We start from the raw sequence: 19,390 nt of genomic DNA, 5'->3' as shown, positions 1-19,390 counted from the left end.
GCTCAAAGGATAATCAGTTAGCCAATCCGGATTCGAGACTGAATCAGAGCTGCAGCATCCTGCTCTCCCCCCACCGATATCCAATCGGGGAGCCCGCTACTTCGGGCGGACTTTTCAAAACAGCGAAAACAAAACAAACTGGGGACCTTTAAAAGGTGCAATGCGACCAGAAACTATCTCCTTCCGCCCCTCACGCCTATCACTCCCTTTCCTTCCTCCGTAGGATCAATCGAGGAATAAAGCCGTGCCCAAATTCCATCCTCCTCCTTGGGAGGGAGGAGTGGCTCAGTAAAGCAAAGGCGAGTCGAAGAGGCCACAAAGCTGGCTGGACACGTACACTTAGGGGAGGGACTCTTTTTCAAAGTCTGTCGAGGCGGAGGAAGATCCCTCCGCGGGGAGTCACGTGCCCCGCCCCCTTGGGGGCGTCGGGAACTCAAAACAAAAACAAGGGGTTTTGTTGGGGCCTCCGCGGTGGTGGCAGCGTCAGCGGCGGTGGAACCCGTAGTGGGGCAGGGCTTGAGGGACCGGCGCAGCGCCCCAGCCGGAGGGTGGGCGCGCGGGGAGTGGGATGAAGCCGGGGCTGTGAGGCCGAGGCGGCGGTGGCAGGGGAGAAGGGTCGGATGCCGGTCGGGGGCACCACTGAGGCGGCGGGTCCCTGACCTCGGAGGCAGGTCCGGACGTCCCCGCCGCGCCCCGTCCCATCCGACCGTGACGCCGCGGGCAGGTGGAGGCGCGGCTCCAGCACGGTGAGTGGGCCCACCCGGGATCGCGGAGCTTCTTTGTTCATGGTCGGGACTGCGAAGAGCGATGTCAGAGTGCCCACCCCTCAGCTTGGGGAGCGATTCCGGTCCTGCCCTCAGCCCTGGGGCAGTGGGCGCCCAGAGGCGGAGAGATGCTGATGGGATGGATGGATGGAGGGTCGAGGAGGCTGAAGACAGTTCTTTGGTGTCCCCCCCCCCCCCTCATTTTGTCACGGTGGCTCGCTGGGGTGGTTCTTCTTGGATTGACAGCTCCGGGTCTCCGCAGAGTTGCGGAATCAGGGCATCGGTGGATGGAAGGGTGTTGTCTGGGCACGGGGCGGGCTGTCGACCGGCTGGGCCGCGCCATCCCAGCGGTCTCAGGGACCTAGGTCTCTGCCCCTCGGGTTTTGTTCAGAGGAGGCGCTGCCGAAGCGGATGGGGAAGGCTTGGGGGCTGGACTCCAGCGAGAGGGGCTTCTGGAAATGGGCTCCGCGGGAGGGGCGGGGCTCGGGAGTCTCCTCCCTCCGGTTCTTTGTTCAGTCGTGAGACTTCCCCTCCCCCCACGTTGTGCAAAGCCCCTACCTCCCGGACCCGCTGCCCTCGGAGCCCCCCGGTGCGTTCCACTTGGCAGAAACCCCTCCGCCCGCGACTTCAGGTGGGGCGGACCGTCCGGACACCGCCGCCAGAGGACAGTTTCCTGTTTGTGAAACGGCTGGGAGACCGGGGCTGGCCGGTCTGACCCAGCGCTAGCCGGCGGACGTGACCACGGCCCCTCCCCCTGCCACACCTCCCAGGCGGTGGGGGAGGATTGCTCCGGGGTTCGGCTGGACGTGACTGGGGCCCTCACCCGCTCTTCTCTGGGGTGTGCTGGGGCGCCCCTCGCTGGAGGTATTGGCCCCAGCTCATTTGTGTTTCCCCCTCCCCCCTCCAGGATACATTCTAACTGTGTGTGGTGTCTTTGCTACAGATGAAGGATTTGGGGGCAGAGTACTTGGCCGGTCGTGAAGGGGTCCAGCTCTTCGGATTGTTGAACCTCTACCTAGAACAGGAACAGAGATTCCAACCTCGAGAAAAAGGGCTGAGCTTGATCGAGGCTACCCCGGAGGTAAGTCCCGGGAAAGATAACTTGCTATAGTCGCTGACAGGGCTTGGGCAGATAACTTTAAATTTTTTTTTTTTTTTTTTTTTTTTTTAGTTGAATCTAGACTAAAGGCTGCAAAGTTTCTTAAGACCACAAGTGGTCGTCCTAGAGTACTAAGATAAATCTTAATACAGGGTCATGCTTTTGTTTCTTAGCTAGAATGAGAGTGATACTAAATCTAGGGAAGTGTGGCTTCAAATGTGGCACCCCCCAGTCTCAGAGTGGGAGACTCCCTGGGAATTGAGCAGGTCATTTGTGGAAATACCCTCTGCCTATGCAATACTTCTGTATAGTAGGCTCTTAAGTGATTTTTTTTTTTTTAAAGAAAACAAGCAAGGAACCTTCTGGATGTCCATTACAAGGGGATTGAATTATGTTTGCTCTTAACCTCTGGAAGTGTGGCAACAGTTTGCTTTATATTGAATTGCTGAATGTCTTTTATGATGTATATTTTTAAAAAGCAGTGTTGTATACACATTTTGTATCTGAAAAACTGTAGTGCTTTGGTTAGCTGATAGTCCCCCATATTGTTGAAGATTCAGGGGAAAAAATTACCTTATTTGAATCTGTGTGTATTGTCCATTCTAGTTCTAAGACAGTCATAAACTTTGGCTCTTGGTTTTTGTTGCAGAATGATAACACTTTGTGTCCAAGATTGAGAAATGCCAAAGTAGAAGATTTAAGGAGTTTAACCAACTTTTTTGGATCTTGCACTGAAACTTTTGTCCTGGCTGTCAATATTTTGGACAGATTCTTGGCTCTTATGAAGGTATTTAATCGTTTTTATAAATAAAACTTCATTTTTTTATACCCAGTGCCTAGCATGATGCCTAGAATACAAGGTTTCAGTAAATATTTGGCAAATGAATGTAATTATGTTACTATACATAAACATTTTTAATATTTGGAATTGTGATCTTTAGTCCGGGTTAAGAGACTACAAAAGTAAGCGTATTATTGTATCTTAAGTTAGGTTTTCCTGTATCTCTTACATACTTTCTCTTTAAGGGTGTGAAAAAATGAAGACTACTGTTTTTTTAGGTGTTTCTATGTACATAGCTCTTAAAATAAGGTTTTCATATTTTCATCTTCTGTTATGTTTCTGTTGGGCCTAGGTGTTTTTAAACACTTGAAACATGGCAAATGGAAGTATAGCAGTATGTTAAAGGTGACCTATTGCCTTCACTATGAGAAATCTTTTCCAAGCAGAGAGCCACAGTCTTGTTAACAATTACCAGCAAGTCACATGATATCACTTTTATGTGGAATCCAAAATATGACACAAATGAACCTATCAGTGAAACAGAAACAGAATCAGGGACATAGAGAGTAGACTGGTGGTTGCCAGGGGGAGGGGAGTGGGAGAGGGTAGGAGTGGGAGTTTGAGATTGGCAGATGCAAACTGGTATGTAGAGAATGGATAAACAACAAGGTCCTACTGTATGGCACAGGGAACTATATTCAATATCCTGTGGTAAACCATAATGGAAAAGAATATGAAAAAGAACGTGTATATATAGGTATAACTGAGTCACTTTGCTGTACAGCAGTAATTAACATTGTAATTCAACTATACTTCAATAAAAAATAAATTATAAAAAAAAACAATTACCAGTAACTCTTAAATGTGGTGATACTTCTGCCAGTAGGATTGCTGTCAGCTGCTGGGTCAGTTTTCAGGGCACCGAAAAGGGAAGCCATCTGTCCATGGCAGCTTGTACATATGCTCTACTCTGCACATCTGATGCAATATCTCTCTTGGGGAAATTTGCAGTGAAGTATGGGATGATTCTTAAATAGATAAGAAGATACAAAGATGAATGTATTATTTTTATATCCAAAGAAGTATATTTTCTTGGTGTTGGAAGGCTTAATTTATTTTGGGGGAGGTTGTACTATTATGAATTTCATAAGTTTGAAATACAATGTATAACTGTGAGAAACCTAGCTTTTGAACTTGCATTAAAAATCTTTACCTGCATTTAAATTAAGTAATTTAAATGCTGAAAATGTCTTTTTAGTTGTTTAAAGGGAGGTTAAGAGAGCTTAAAATGTAAAAACGATTAAGTATAACTGTGTGTAAGGGTAAGTACGAGGAAGCAGCTTGATTGTGTTCTGTCTTAAGAATAGCGGCTCATTACAATATTCTTTTAAGTGTCTGCTTTGCTAAGTTAAAGTGACAATTGTTGGAAGAAATGTTTTGTTCTTTGTTTTCCAGGTGAAACCTAAACATTTATCTTGCATTGGAGTCTGTTGTTTTTTGCTGGCTGCTAGAATAGTTGAAGAAGAATGCAATATTCCGTCTACTCTTGATGTAATCCGGATTAGCCAATGTAAATGTACTGCTTCTGACATAAAACGGATGGAAAAAATCATTTCAGAAAAATTGCACTATGAATTGGAAGCTACTACTGCCTTAAACTTTTTGCACTTATACCATACTATAGTACTTTGTCATACTTCAGAAAGGTAGGTGGGATTAAAATTTAAGATTTTCTACTTCAGCATTGCTATAAGTAACAGTAAAGAATTAGAACTCTAGTGAAATTTGTTTTTACTTGCTCCAAACTTTCAGCTTGGACTTTTAATAAGTCCTTAGAATTGTTTAAATCTTTAGAAGTTTAATAAATACATATTTTGTTCTTTCTTTTCATTGTATAGGAAAGAAATACTGAGCCTTGATAAACTGGAAGCTCAGCTGAAAGCTTGCTGCTGCCGACTTACCTTTTCAAAAGCAAAAGTAAGTCAATTTCTTTCTTATATATATCTCACAGTTTCTGTTTTTCCCCCCGCAGTTTCTATTTTGAATTAAAAAAATTATTTTTCTTTTTTTTCTTGTAGCCATCTGTATTAGCTTTGTGCCTTCTCAATTTGGAAGTAGAAACTTTGAAATCCATTGAATTATTGGAAATTCTCCTGCTTGTTAAAAAACATTCCAAGGTAAATATCTTCAGAACTTATTCTTTAAAGCAAGTTTTTTCCTAGTGTTTTATCTTTTCTGTAGTGACTTAATCATTAAGTAACACTTTATGGGGCTCTTAACTTTTATTCATTTATTCTTGTATCTTAAGTGTTGATGTTCTGCAAATGCAGCTTCAACCCAGACAGTATTAAGCTGGAAGGGAACCCGGTCACTTAGGCTAGCTTCTTTCTGCATTTAGACATCCTTTCTGTAGTCTTCTTGCCAGTTGGTAATACAGCGGTCTACATTGCCCCATGCACGTTGTTCTAAAATGCGTATTAAGGGCTTCCCTGGTGGTGCAGTGATTAGGAACCCACCTGCCAATGCACGGGACACGGGTTCGAGCCCTGGTCCAGGAGGATCCCACATGCCACAGAGCAACTAAGCCCATGCTCCACACTGCTGAGCCTGCGCTCTAGAGCCCACGAGCTGCAACTGCTGAGCCCGTGCTCCGCAACAAGAGAAGCCACCACAATGAGAAGCCCGTGCTCTGCAACAAAGAGCAGCCCCCGCTCGCCACAGCTAAAGAAAGCCTGTGTGTAGCAATGAAGACCCAACACAGCCAAAAATAAAAAATAAATTTATTAAAAAATAAATTAAATAAAATGCATATTAAGAAGTAGAGTTAGTAAATGCACGAATGGCATCCCATTACATCTGTAGGACTGAGTCATTGTCCCTTTAGTAGCATTACCAAGATAACATCAGCTATGTTTTTGGTTTTTTTTGTTTTTTTTTTTTTTTTTTGCGGTACACGGGCCTCTCACTGTTGTAGCCTCTCCCATTGCGGAGCACAGGCTCCGGACGCACAGGCTCAGCAGCCATGGCTCACGGGCCTAGCCGCTCGACGGCATGTGGGATCTTCCCGGACCGGGGCATGAACCCATGTACCCTGTATCAGCAGGCGGACTCTCAACCACTGCACCACCAGGGAAGCCCTGGCTATGTTTTTCTTTTAAACTCCTTTGTCAGGCTAGCCTGATAAGTTTTTTCAATCATAAAGAGGTGTAAACCAAACATAAGCACAGTCCTTTTTCTTACACTGATAGTCTAGCTGGAGAAGTATGGAACTGAACACGAAGCAGGGTGTTCTGTCATTTACTGTTCTGTGTCGCAGTCCTGTAGGGTCTGTGTCTGAACATAGGGAATAGTTCGGGATTTGGTTAGCAGAGAAGTAGGGTAGACCGTGAGAGGCACAATGACTTGGAACCTGGTTCTACCAAAACAATCTTAGACAGTGGAAGTTTGGGCAGCAAAGGCTTACGGCCTGGTGGACTAGAAGGGTTTGGGAATCATTTTAGGGTAGGTTTGTAGATAGAATATCTAGGTGATAGTCACAAGCAGGAAGTAGTACACCCAACTCAGTGGTTTTTAGAGGCCAAGCATGGAAATGAGGCAAAGAGTCATGAATGACCAAGATTTGCACCTAATGGTGGAAAGAATATTGGTACCATTGAGGGAAATTGGAGAGAAGTTAACTGTGATCAAAGAAGTATGATTTTAGGTACTTGTATACCTTTCAGATAGGTAGATGTCTAGCAGATACTTGGCAGTCTGGACTAAAAACTCCAGATAAATTTTAGTTGGAGATTGAGATTAGCAATTTCCCATGAGGAAATAATAGTTGAAACCGTAAGAAATTTTGGGGAGTCCTTTGCTTAGCAGTTGATTAAAACTCTGGGTTTTCAGTGTTGGCAGTTTCCCCATGTAGGGGATGTAGGAGGTGATGTCAGGAGAATAAGAGAGTGGTAGAAGCCAGGCTGCCAGGGGATTAAGATGTGACTGGATTAGGTGGAAATGGAGGCCAAGATGATATAAAATGATCATCTGTTTTGTGGTCAAGTACATGCAACGTGAAGCATTTTGTTTTAATACGTAACTTCCAGCTTTTGTTTTAATCACAAATTTACTAGTTTGAATCTAAACCTTTTATCATAATGTCATTTGGAAACATCTTCGGTGAAAATTGATTCCATGAAATAAATTAGGGCACTCCCCAGTGGTGGAGGAACGGTGCCCTTCTGGGGGAATTCCTCTTCTTTCACATTGCCAACTTCTCCATTTGCATATATCTGGTGTCTTAATGTAAATGCGTATTTTAGCAATCCAAGTAATGCTATGTTACAGAAACGTAAATTATGTTAAATTCCTTTGCGTTGCGACTATCACAGTATATACTTGATAATTGATTTATTAACAGACCTAGTGTTTTTAGGTTAGTGTGCTTTCTTAAGATAGGCAGAGTATTCTCTGTATTGAATCCTAGGTAAATGATTTAAATCTGTGGTGCTCCTCCCCTAAAGCAGTGGTTACCAAATTTTGACTGCACATTAGAATCACCTGGGGAGCTTTAAAAAACCTTGATGCCCAGATGACACCTCATATCAATTAAATAAGAGTATCTGAGGGTGGGAGCCAGGTGTTTTTTAAGGCTCGCAGGGTGATTCCAAGGTGTGGCAAGGTTTGGGAACCGCTGTCATAACCTCTTCATTTAAATATTTTTTTCAGGTTAATGACTCCGAGTTTGTTTACTGGAGGGAGTTAGTTTCTAAATGCCTAGCTGAATATTCGTCTCCTGAATGTTGCAAACCAGACCTTAAGAAGTTGGTTTGGATTGTTTCAAGGCGCACAGCCCAGAACCTCCACAATAGCTACTATAGTGTTCCTGAGTTGCCCACAATACCAGAGGTGGGGTGTTTTGATGAAAGTGAAAGGTAAGCAGGTTCCTTGACTAATGACATTTCCCCAGACTAAATGTTACTGATTTTTGTGTATTAGAGCCCCTACCTCTGATAGCATCATTTCTTTGGGTAAGAAAATTAACCAGAAGTAGTTTTATTAAAATAGGCAATAGTTGGGAAGTGTACCCCCCTCTCCCCACTTTTTTTCTTTATTAAAAAACAACAACAGGGGCTTCCCTGGTGGTGCAGTGGTTAAGAATCCGCCTGCCAGTGCAGGGGACATGGGTTCGAGCCCTGGTCCGGGAAGATCCCACATGCCACGGAGCAACTAAGCCCGTGCACCACAACTACTGAGCCTGCGCTCTAGAGCCCGCGAGCCACAACTACCGAAGCCCGTGCTCCTAGAGCCCGTGCTCTGCAACAAGAGAAGCCACCGCCATGAGAAGCCTGCACACCTAAACGAAGAGTAGCCTCCGCTCGCTGCAACTAGAGAAAGCCCGTGTGCAGCAATGAAGATCCAACACAGCCAAAAATAAATAAATAAAATACAAATTTAAAACAACAACAACAACAACAACAACAAAAACCAGCATCCTATACGTCATTACCTCCCCGGGACTTATAACTGGAAGTTTGTACCTTTTGACCACCTTCACCTACCACCCCCTCCCCCCAACTCCGGTAACCACCCACCTGTTCTCTGCATCTGTGAGTTCTGTTTTGTGTTTTCAGATTCCACATATAAGTGAGATCATACAGTATTTGTTCTCTGACTTATTTCACTGCTCCTGTTTAAAAAAACTGGTTGTTTCCCATCTTTTTCGCTTTTTGAAATACAGTTTAGTTAAAAAAAACAGCATTCTGGGTTTTTTAACATTAGTATGAATTTCTAAAATGGTCCTATGGAAAGAGACTGCGGGTTAAATGACTTGAAAGTAAAGGGAACTACCACCACTGATGCGGCAGAGTTCTGTAGAGATTTTTAGTTTTGTCAAATGCCGTTGTCTTATTCAGAGTTTATTTTTGTTAGTAAAGTGAATAATTTTATTGAATTTCACTGTTTTATGCTGTAGGGAGAAAAGACCATAAGTTCCATTTTCCTAGCTCGTTGGTTTCTTAGTTTGATATTTGAGAAGTTCAGTGATGCAATTATTGATGCAAGAAAGACATCAAAACCATGTGATAGGAGATCTTTGTCATTAGTTTGCATTTACTGGATTTAAAGTACTTAGAATTCTATAGTTATTGCTGACAGAGTTATTACTTGGTACAAGAATAATAGTTTGGCAAGTGGTAATTTGTTTAAACCTCTTAAGCAAATCTGTATTTTCTAAGGAGCTTACAATACCCTTCACTTTAGGAAGTCTTTCTAAGTTAAATTTTGTCTCTGTAGAGCTTAAATTTTGAATGTAAAAATCCTGAGACTAGAGCTACTTGTTCAGCAGTTTAATTTTGCCTGTACGAGATTTAGACGTGTTTTAAATGATGGGATCCTCTTCTCTCTGTTTTTCCTTTTAGCGAGGACTCTTGTGAAGATATGAGTTGTGGAGAAGAGAGCCTCAGCAGCTCCCCTCACAGTGGTCAGGAGTGCGCTTTCTTCTTCAGCTTCAAAGTGGCACAGACACTGTGCTTTCCGTCTTAGAAATCTCATTGTTCTGGGTCCAAAATGAAAGTGTGTGTACAGGTTTCAAAGCAATAAATGGGGGAGTAGGTAGTTTCCTGGTGCAGCCCCCATCTAGGCAGGAATTGCATAGACTCTGGAATACCTACCTTCTGTTTATTATTCAGATCAGATCTGGCCTATTTTCATATTTAATCCTAAGCCATCAAATGGGTTAGTGCCTCTTAAACAATTAACAATACTTCAGACATTGGCACTTTATTTTTTCCTTGATCTTTAGCTACGTGGGGGAGGAGAGAAGGTGCTGATACCTTCAATTTATTACTTTTCAAGAAGATTTTTAAAGTTGAATAGTGTAGCGTCAGCTTTTTTATAAAGCCTTCAGGTGTCTTTATTGAAACAGATTGGGAGTGTGCAAGTGCTTCCTTAGCAGGGACAGTGGATAATCCTTTAATGGTTTATCTTAGATTTCTCTCTCTCCCCCCATTCTCAGAGCAGAGAATATACTCTTAAATGTCAAAAACCTTTTTTTTGTTTGTTTTTTTAAATGATCAGTGTTCTATCTGATGCAGACTCTAGAAACTTAGGAATTATAATGTTGACATTTCTGTGAATTTTAGTATGTAATATCTTCATTTCTTTGAGGTTTCTGCCAAAACAGAAGTAAGCAACAGACTAGGGTTGTTGGATAGTTGCATTCCTAGTGACTAAGTGTTGTCAGACAATAGTATTATTTTAATGTTTTTAAAACAATCCATAATCTAGTTTTGCATGTACCTGTATGAGAGCAGTGCAGCAAGTTGAACAGAACTAGGTAACTATGGAATTGATAAATGTTGATCTAATAGCACATTTTGTCTCATTTTCTTCTATTAAAAAAGTCTGCATGATTACATTGTATTTCCTTTGTAATTCACGTTTCAAAAATAATGGTATTGTACATGGGTGCCAAGACTGAATATGAAGTGTAAAAAAAAAAAAACCTAAGTGTTTGTAGTATTATAGTTTTAAGCGTATCTGTGTGGTGGTACAGCCATAAGAATAGGGATTTATAAACTCTGTACACATGAGATTTTGTACAGAGAATTTTTTTAAACTTTATAAACTGTATATGAAAATGTAAATCTTTAAAAATGTACATAGAAATCCTGTATTTTTTTACCGTGTGTGTGATAGTCTAGTCATTGCATGTAAATATAATTTATTGTGTATTCTGTATTATAAATCATATGACGATGACTTACTTTTTTATTGGTAAGTCAGCATCCATCGGATGTTTTTTGAAGTGAATCTTTTTGAAGTAATAATAGATTACAACTCAAAATAAAAGTATTAATGAATTGTACTCCTTGTTTGCAGTCACATTTTAACTTTTAACTTTTTGGTGAAAAAGAAAAGGTGCTTGGTGTATTTCAGAGGGGAGGCTTGAAGTGAGGCTGGAGCGCCTCCAGGATAAGCCCTGTCTCTGGTTACCAGAAGTCCTCCAGGTAGTATTTCCTCACTGCAGTTTGGCCCTGGGCCTTGGAGATACTGAAAGTGAATCTGTCACTGGAGAGTTGACCTCTCTCTGGGGTGTACTCATATTAAAAGAGTGACATATTAACCTGAATGCCTGTTAGTTTATAGCGAAAGCCAAAATGTATCAAGTAGACCAGAATACTCACGTTGGCAGGTTAGTACAGTTTCTCTCTCTGCAGACAAGCCAAATTCTCTTCAGAAGATTGCTTGGTGCATAAGCACTAGGGCAGTTAGCTTTGACTGGACCTTGCCAGCCTCTAGCTCTTTGGATCTTTTTTCCCAAGCTTTAGGCTTGATCTGCAAGTGGTGGCTTCCACCACCTTTTTTTTTTTGCATGGGTTTCCCTATCTAGTTTGGTTTTGTAGACCTTTGTTTGTTCTAGTTGGTTACAAAATGAGATATACAGAATATGGTTTTCATGTAATACCTCTTCTCGCCTGGCAATAGGGACATGTTTTCCTACCCTCCTAGTGGAGAATCTCTGCTTGAATGACCCTCCCTCTCTTATTAAGCAATTTGGCAAGTAGTAGACAATATATTCTGCTTTCAGATTTTGATTTGTTGAGCTGTAAAAGTCATTTGTGGCTTTGCAAGTCTTGAACCCTCTTCAGTTCTTCTAGGTTTTTATTGCTTTCCTTACTACATGGTCTCTCTGTGTGAATCTGTCCACATGTGACTTCATCTGTTCTTTCTGGTTTTCACTGTATTTAGACCCTTTTCCTGAACTCCCAACCTATTTGTTTAAAACTGGTCATCCCACTTGGAAGTTTCTGATTACGCCCAAACCTGCTCTTCCTGTGTGTCTGTTTTGAGAGTAGGTATTCCATCTACTCAAGCTGGAAACTTAGGTGATTTCCTCATTTCTTCTTGCCTGCTACCTCCGGCCTGGAGGTCACCATTTACCATTTATACTGTGTATCTAATCTGTCTCCACTTTTCTGACACTGGCTTGGCTCAGACCTGTTCTCTATTAGCAGGTACAATATCCTAATCATCTCTCAGTCTCCAGGCTTACTTCTGATCTCCTTGCTGCCTGGATATCCTTTTGAAATATGCAAAACTTTAAAAAATATGCAAATTTGATTGTCTCGAAAAATTATTCAGTAGGTACTTCTCAGGATAAAGTCTATATTGTGACATACAAGTCTCTTCCTAATAAGAACATGGCACCTTTCTCTGGTCTTCCTTTTCCTTGCCATTCCCTAGAGCTATAAAATGTGTATTAAAAAAAGGTAACTGGCAGCTATGTGGGAGATGGAGCAGGTAGAGATGAATAACGTAATGGGGAGACCAATCAGGAGTCCTGCAAAAATCCAGAAAGTGATGAAGGACTGAACTAAGGCAATGGCAGTGGAGATGAGGAAGACAGGTAGGACTAGAGAGGCACTGTCCTTTGTCTTTAGGCATTAGAAGTAGACTCACAGACAAGCCCAGGAGCCTGGTTATGCCCTTCTCGGGCCATTCAACCAGTTGGCTTTCCCATAATTGTGATGAATAAAATTGAGAATCAAGCCCCCTGCCCCATTCACAGCAGAGATGAGGAGAAGGCTGCCGTTTTGGTCTCATACTTGCTCCTTGATTTGGCAAGAGATTTGGCTGTTCAGGTTTCAATTCTGTCATTTCCTAGGATGTGGTGTGCACACTTTGCTGCTTCTGCCTAAGTGCATGCTGAAATACAACTCTCCCTGACCCCTTGGTCCCCACGCATTTGACTCTTAGGAAGCGAGATTGGACAAATAATGTGTTTCATTCACCTGTTATGCTTGGAGTTAATACTGAGGTTAAGTGTACAGGCATTGGTTCCAGAATACAATTTTAACCATTTTCTTGGTCTAGGATCTGCCTTTTTCCTTCACTTTCTTTCACTGCACACTGGGCTCTAATATGATGTTCCCCACTGCCTCCCACCTTCCGTGGCATGCATGCCAAGTGCCAGCTTATTTAAGCAACCGACTTACCAGATTCTTACATGGCCAAACACCATGTACTTTGCATTTGTCACTTGACTTGAGTTTTTCTAACTATTTGTACCAGAAATGGTCAACAACTTTGCTTTGTGGTTAGCAAATCGGATTGTGTGGTAGTTTCCCAATAGCCAATGAGTCCTCTCATCCCTGTGCACACAGGCTCCTCTTCCTATCAAGAGGTGGATTCCATTCCCCTTGAATTTCAGCTGGCCTTGTGCCTAGCTTTGCCTACTAATGTGCAGTGGAAGAAGTTCAGTGCATGTCTAAGCCTAGGCTTCAAGAACTTCCCTTCTATCCCTCTTGGAAGCCAGCCGCCATGGTGCAAAGAAGCAGGTTGGGTTACCGATAGTAGAGAGCCCATGCAGAGAGAGGCTTTTGGAGATGGGAGGCCATCTTGGATGTGCCAGCCTCAGCTAAACTCCCAGCTGAACACAGCTTGCATGAGCATCTTCAGCTTAGCCACATGGAGTGGGGGAACCACCCAACTGATCCTGATTAACCCACAGACTCTTGAAAAAAAATAAATCATTATTTTAGGCCACTAGGTTTTGGGGTGGTTTGTTACACAGCAGTAGGTAGATAGCTGTGACAGGTTGCTTGTTATTTATAGTCAAATGGTGGTTATTTCTGAGTGGTAAGATGACAGATGACTTTTCTTTCTAATTATGCTTATGTGCAATATCCATTTTTTTTCCTTCAAATGGATTTGAGTTATTAGTGTATTGAAAGAATAAGGAATGAACTCTAAAAAACACATACTGATTATATCCTTTCCTTGATTAAAATCCTTATTGGTTTCACATCACGCTTGAGCATCAAGTTCAGACTCTTTAGCACAGTTTCCAAGACCCTGCTTGATTTGGTCCCTTCTCAGCTTCATCTTTCATGGCATCCACATCCACACGCTTTCCAGCCTGGTTGCAGTTCAGCTCCTTCCACTCTCTGTGGTTTCGCTCCCTCCTGTGACTCCATGCACACTCCTTCATCTGCCTGGGACACCTTTCCTGTCATCCTTATCTGGAAAACTCCTACTTACCACCTTAGGAGTCGCTTCATTCTCTCATTCACCACCAGCTATTTGAATGCCTCTTATGTGTCAGGTAGCACACTAAGGGCTGGATATACAAAACCAAACACAGCGCACAATGTCCCTACCCTCATGAAACTTACATTCTAGCCCAGAACCAAATAATTTACAGCAAATAATACGATTTTTAAAGGTTGTGATGATGTGTTTTCTTCCAAGAAATCTTTCTGGAACTTACCTACTTACTTACTTCCCTCTCCTTGTCAGTGCTACCTGTTTCCATAAAACTCCTTATCCTACCAGTTAATACCTTGCTTGTCTGCTTACCTTACTTGTCTGACCTGGGAAGGCAGGGAATGTTTGTCTTTCTTGCTATTGTTGAATCTCCAGCACCCAGCATAGTATCTAGGCCAAACTCCTCCTACTCTGGCTGTTAACTGGCAAAAAAAAAAATAACCTCACTGTTCACTTAATATGTTCCAGGCACCTTACATGAATTCTTTAGTCCTTCCCATGATGCTACTAGACAAGTACTGCTTTAGTCCCATTTTTCATATGAAGAAACTGAGGATTAGAGAAGTACTTTGAAACAGATCTGGGAAGTGGCAGGGCTATAACTCAAACCAAATCTGTCTGCCAAACCCTGTGCTCCTAACCACAGTGCTAAACTACTACCCCAACCTTGGTACTCATTAAACAGTTGTTGAATGATGAAATAATAAAAAATAAACGTTCTTATAAAGAAAATCCTACGCATAATCCCAGTAAAGTAAACCACAGTATTCTCCTGTTGTTCAGTTTTTAAGTGCTCTCCCCCATGTAAAGGAAAAGTGGCTAAGATTTACAGTTAAAATGTCTTTAATCACCCAGGAGCCACATAGGGTAATGTAAAATTCAAGGCAGTATAGTGGCAGAGGAAATGAGGCCTCATCAAAAGCTGGAAACTTCTTTGCACTCAGGTTTGTGGGCCCTTCCCAGCCTTTGTACATCAAGTTCCTTTTACACTTAGGTTATACTTTATTATTAACTTGGGTTCCAAGGCCCACGGTCATTCGGTGTTAATGGGGCTGGGGCTTTGTCACAATAGGGGACTGTCTTGTTAAAGGTTTGCTTGCCCTTTGCCTGTTTTACCTTTATCCAACATAGCAGTCATCCCCCACTTACTCATTTACTGTTCTGGGATTTTTTCCAGTAATTATTTCACGTGTCTGTGGTTTATCGTCTTGCCTAAACGCTAAGTTCTCGTGAACCTTTATATCCTTCAAGGTGCCTAGCGTAATGCCAGACAAGAACACGTGGTAACACTTTTCTACGTGTATCACACCCGACAGTGTCTTTTCCATTCCCGATCGCAGCGATTCATAGCTCGTAAAGGTGAACCTTCACGCATGCAAGGATGAAGTCACCCTCTCCGAAGTTAGGATTTCAAGTCATTATTAGGGCATGCGGGGGACCGTGGCCCACTGCTACAATTACATGCACCACAATCAAGAGTAAGCTGTAGTGAACAGGAACACAGGCTCCCACTGGACTATCAGAGTCTGATCCTGGTTTCACCTTTCACTGTCTGACCTGGCTGGCCATTAACTAAAGTGTTTATGCCTCAGTTTCTTCATCTGTATAAAGGGGTCGATAATGGATGGACCTGTGACAAACACAGAAATGTGCTGCCGAGATGCCCCAGCTGCTGGGAGTGCTTTTGGCACACAGCCTTCCGCTGATGGCCCCTTTGAGACTATGACCCGGAGAGCAGCCTCACCCACGGTCATGCCCTGCCCAGGAGGGCCAGCATCTAATGACTGATTGAGGGGGGAAGACGCATAAAGTCTTGGTCACTTTGGTTCAGCACAGGACAACTCAGATGGATCACTTTTGTCCCAGAGCTCTCCATGGGGTTGGCTGAGGCTGCTGTTGGGTCTGTGTTGTGGCTCAATTTCCTCCACCCAACCTTCCTTTTTCCTTCCCCTCCCTGCCATGGATGCGGATCACAGCGGTGTTTCCTACTGAACGTCCTGCACCCTAAGCTTTGTCTCAGTGTCTGCTTCCCAGACACCACCATTTGCAAAACTGTCTCGTGGGGTTACCGTGTGGATTGAATGACATGACGATACATGATAAAAAATTTAAACAACACCTGATATGCACTTATGTAAATATTGGCTATAATAATTATGACCCCACTTTTGTCCCTACTCTCCCACTTCCCTTAGACTCAATTATTTATTCAACTATTATTGAGCTAATATGATGTACTAAGTTTTGTTCTAGGCAATGAGGATGCCAAATAGAATCAAACACAGGTCATACCATTGAGAAGCTCATCCTCTAAAGGGAGAGGCAGACATATCAGTTACCACGCAATGTGAGAACCACAGTAATTGAAATATGTACAAGGTATGGTGCTAGCATCCTGGTGTTGCCTCTGAATGAGTTCTCTAATCTTCTGGATGGAACTAAAAGACCATTTGGTGTGATTTCAGTCATTCCAGGGAGGCCCTGATGGTCCATCTTTTTTCCAGTGCCCCCTCACATCCCTGTTTCCCTCTAGCTCATTCTGTCATCCCCACTTTTGGAAAGTCTTTCCTTTAGCTAAAGATTTTGAATCTGGTTAAAATGCAAATATCTCCAATAGGGTTTTCACCTTCATGGCATTCAGAAACTATGGTTTGAGCACCTATTTGCTGCGAGTGTAGTTTTGGACAAGCCACTTGTGATTATTTGGGGACCCCAGGAAGTAGATACTGAGATGAATTCCGAAGTGCGTGCAATAGTTGTGTTGGGGGATGTGAATGAGTAACGGGGAGGAAGGACGAGGGGTTGGGCAGGGAGAGCCTGGAATTGTGATCAGATCTGACAAGACTCAGCCAAGCTGGGCCTTAGGAACACAAGTTGCCCATTAGAAGAGCCCCATGTTGGGTAGCAATGGCCAGGGCTAGCAACCTGAGTGCTTAGTGGCTGACTGAGGATTATTCAAGGAGAGTATAGCTTCAGCTCAAATGCCGAGGGGCTTCCTGAAGGGGCTGCAGCTGGAGGCTGTCCTTGCAGGGGAATGGCAGCTTCTTTCTGGAAGGGAGATCCATGGGGTGCATCTCCAAGGGGCCATAACTTCTTTGAGAACTACTTTTTGAATCCAAAAAGAGGAGACACCTAGAACTGCAAAAACCCTTGGCAAGAACACCCCATTCAAACCCCTGCACTAAGAGACTCGGCTGAACTTTAACTGGCTTCTTGAAGCCCAAGGCCATGTTCCTGGGACAACCCTGCTGCCTTTTGAGTTCCTCTCTGGAAAAGCTCAGGACTGTCTAAAGAATCTACAGTTTGTTCTAGCCAACCCCTGACCTCCCTTTCCTAAGGTATTTACTCTAAAGTGTTGACAATTGTGAATCCTTTTTCTGTCCCTTTGAGATGTGTATCTCCTATACCTCAGGAGGGTCTTTCTAAAGGATCTGAAAGCCATTCCTTTGACATGTAATCATCAGGAAGGATTGGGCCTCTGTCTTCCAGTGTCTGTGGGAGGGTAGAATCCTAACTTCGATAGTTGCCAGATAGCAGACACAGCTGCCCTAATCACATTTACACTCACCAACACTTCATAATTTTTCATTGAGCCTCCACTCGCTTCCCCTCCCTTCATCCTCGTACTTCCTTTAAAATCTCCCGTCGCCTCTGTCCCAGATGGATGGCACTCAGCTCCTTCTCCTCCTGGAGTCTGTTTTCACCGCTTTCACTAACGTCCAGCTTTGCTTATCATTGACGATGCTAAGATCTGCCTTTCCTACCTCCCAGCGTTTTGAGAACTGAACGAGTTAATGCAGAAAAAAAAGTATTCTGTAAACTGCGAAGCTCTTTACAAATGTGAGTTGTTGTCGGTATGAAGGCATTGCATATATTTTCCTGAGAGGTTTTGAAAAATACATTAAAATATTTTTTCTGTTCTTACATCTCCTCTCTAAAAATGTAAACAATATAGAGGAAGTGGGTAATGCCTACAGTGCTACCCCTCAGAGATACTGCTGTCAACAAAATGATATTTATCATTTCATTCTTCTGATGCAAGTATAAACACATAAACTTTTTTTTTTTTTGCATAGGTGGCATCCTACTCTATATGATCTCCTACAACACACTTTTCTCATTTAACAATATATTGAGGCACATGTCAGCATCAATTAATATGGATCTACTTTCTTCTTTTTAATGGCTGCAGAGTGTTTCATTTTATGCTCATGGGATAATTTGCTTAAGGTCCCCTTCTAATGGATATTTACATTGTTTTCAATTGTTCAATATTTTTAATCAGAGCAGCAATAAATATTCTTGAACATACATTTCTGCTTACCCATGCAGTAATTTCTTTAGGATACCTTTCTAGAAGTGAAATTCCTGGGTCTAGTCTAAGGGAATACATATTTAAAATTTATATATTGTTGACCTGCTCCCCTGAAAAGTTATATGGGTTTACACTCCCATCAATAATGCGCATCAGTGACAGTTTTTTACTTCTGCGCCAGAGGATTTTGATGGCGGATGGGGGTGGGAACAGCTTAGAAAAAGTGAATGGGATCATTAGACTCCTAAAGGACACAGAGAAAGTTGTCACTAAAAGGGATGGGGGGGGCATAGACACCAAAATCTGGGCTCAGAAAGTAACCTGCTTCCTGCTTTCCGTTGGGTCCCAGCTTGTCCACCGCTGGGCATCACGCATGTTAAGCCACCAGAACACTGAATGTCTTTTCATAGGCTGTGCAGGCAGGCAACTGCAGCTGCTCCCCCTGGGCCTGGGCAGGCAAAAGCCTCCCTGTGCAGTGCAGGAGAAAGCCCTGCCTGCAGCTATAGCTGCCTGGCCTCAGCCCTTGTCCCATCTTGTACATTAAAGAGGAGCAAAGTTGACATGTCCCACGAAGGGAAGGCGATCAAAGGCTAGACAAGCTGCCAAGTCTCAGAAGTGGTGCTGTGCCTGAACTTGGGGCTCGGCCCCAGGAGCAGACATTTATCTTGGTTGCTTCAGGGAAGCCTTTCATGTTATTTTTGGGTGGAGCATCTGGGCAGGGAAGGAGGTGACGGATGACAGGGAGTCCCATTTTACCTGCCTCCATGCCTGTGTTGTACCAGTTGCCAGGGTTCTTCCCTTTCACCCCCTTTTTTTCTTCTTATTAATTTTTCTTAAACTGAAAAGATTTGGGCATGTAACTTTTATGGGAAAAAAACCCCTTAAAATATAACTCTAAAGGTCATCTATTATGTGTCCATTCTCATGCCACAAATGTCTTCATGATATACATTACCTGCCAGCTGTTGCCACAGGGGTCTGTGTTTTCCACATAGCTTCTGAGAGCTAGTCGTTTTTCCCTTTGCGTCTTACACTAAGCAGCTTTAGGGCACACTGGTGCAGCTGCCTAACAGCTGTCGCCTGGACTTAGGGCAGGACCCCTGTTTGAGGCTCAGTGACGTAGTTCTTTTATGCAGTTTCTAGGACTCTGAGCTCCAGGAACAGACAGGGCTGCTCAAGCAAGCAGTAAAATGGCCCTATGAGAAGCACTTCTCCTTTGTCTGGGGAGCAGAGAGGACTAGGTGTTTCCTTATCCAGGGCTGGCCCCAGCAGGTTCTCAGGACTGCTTTCTCTTCCTTTCTCAATGCTATTAGAAGAACGTGAAAAAAGACAGCACAGAGGGAAGCAGGCCTAATTATCCATTTCCTCAGATCATTAGCACCCATTACTCCTTCCTGGTCTGT

The 19,390-nt window shown here is 43.1% G+C and overlaps 1 protein-coding gene across 1 annotated transcript; it reads left to right on the top strand.

The window, feature by feature from the left end:
* The first annotated feature begins 606 nt into the window (after window positions 1-606).
* Window positions 607-10,055, top strand: CCNG2 (cyclin G2). Its single transcript, XM_007455411.1, has 8 exons — window positions 607-746; window positions 1,708-1,845; window positions 2,513-2,650; window positions 4,100-4,350; window positions 4,543-4,621; window positions 4,723-4,821; window positions 7,352-7,557; window positions 9,043-10,055. The coding sequence occupies exons 2-8, from the start codon at window positions 1,708-1,710 to the stop codon at window positions 9,164-9,166; spliced, it is 1,035 nt and encodes a 344-aa protein (XP_007455473.1). The 5' UTR covers window positions 607-746; the 3' UTR covers window positions 9,167-10,055.
* Window positions 10,056-19,390: the final 9,335 nt, after the last annotated feature.

The sequence above is a fragment of the Lipotes vexillifer genome, unplaced genomic scaffold (genome assembly GCF_000442215.2).
Source record: "Lipotes vexillifer unplaced genomic scaffold, Lipotes_vexillifer_v1.1 scaffold749, whole genome shotgun sequence".
Lineage (NCBI taxonomy): Eukaryota > Metazoa > Chordata > Mammalia > Artiodactyla > Lipotidae > Lipotes > Lipotes vexillifer.
This window is presented reverse-complemented; position numbering and strand designations above follow the sequence as displayed.

Coding starts and splice junctions, on each gene's coding strand:
- CCNG2 (XM_007455411.1), top strand. CDS start 1,708: ATGAAGGATTTGGGGGCAGAGTACTTGGCCGGTCGTGAAGGGGTCCAG. Junction 1,846..2,512: donor TGATCGAGGCTACCCCGGAG/GTAAGTCCCGGG, acceptor TTTTTGTTGCAG/AATGATAACACTTTGTGTCC. Junction 4,351..4,542: donor CTTTGTCATACTTCAGAAAG/GTAGGTGGGATT, acceptor TTCATTGTATAG/GAAAGAAATACTGAGCCTTG.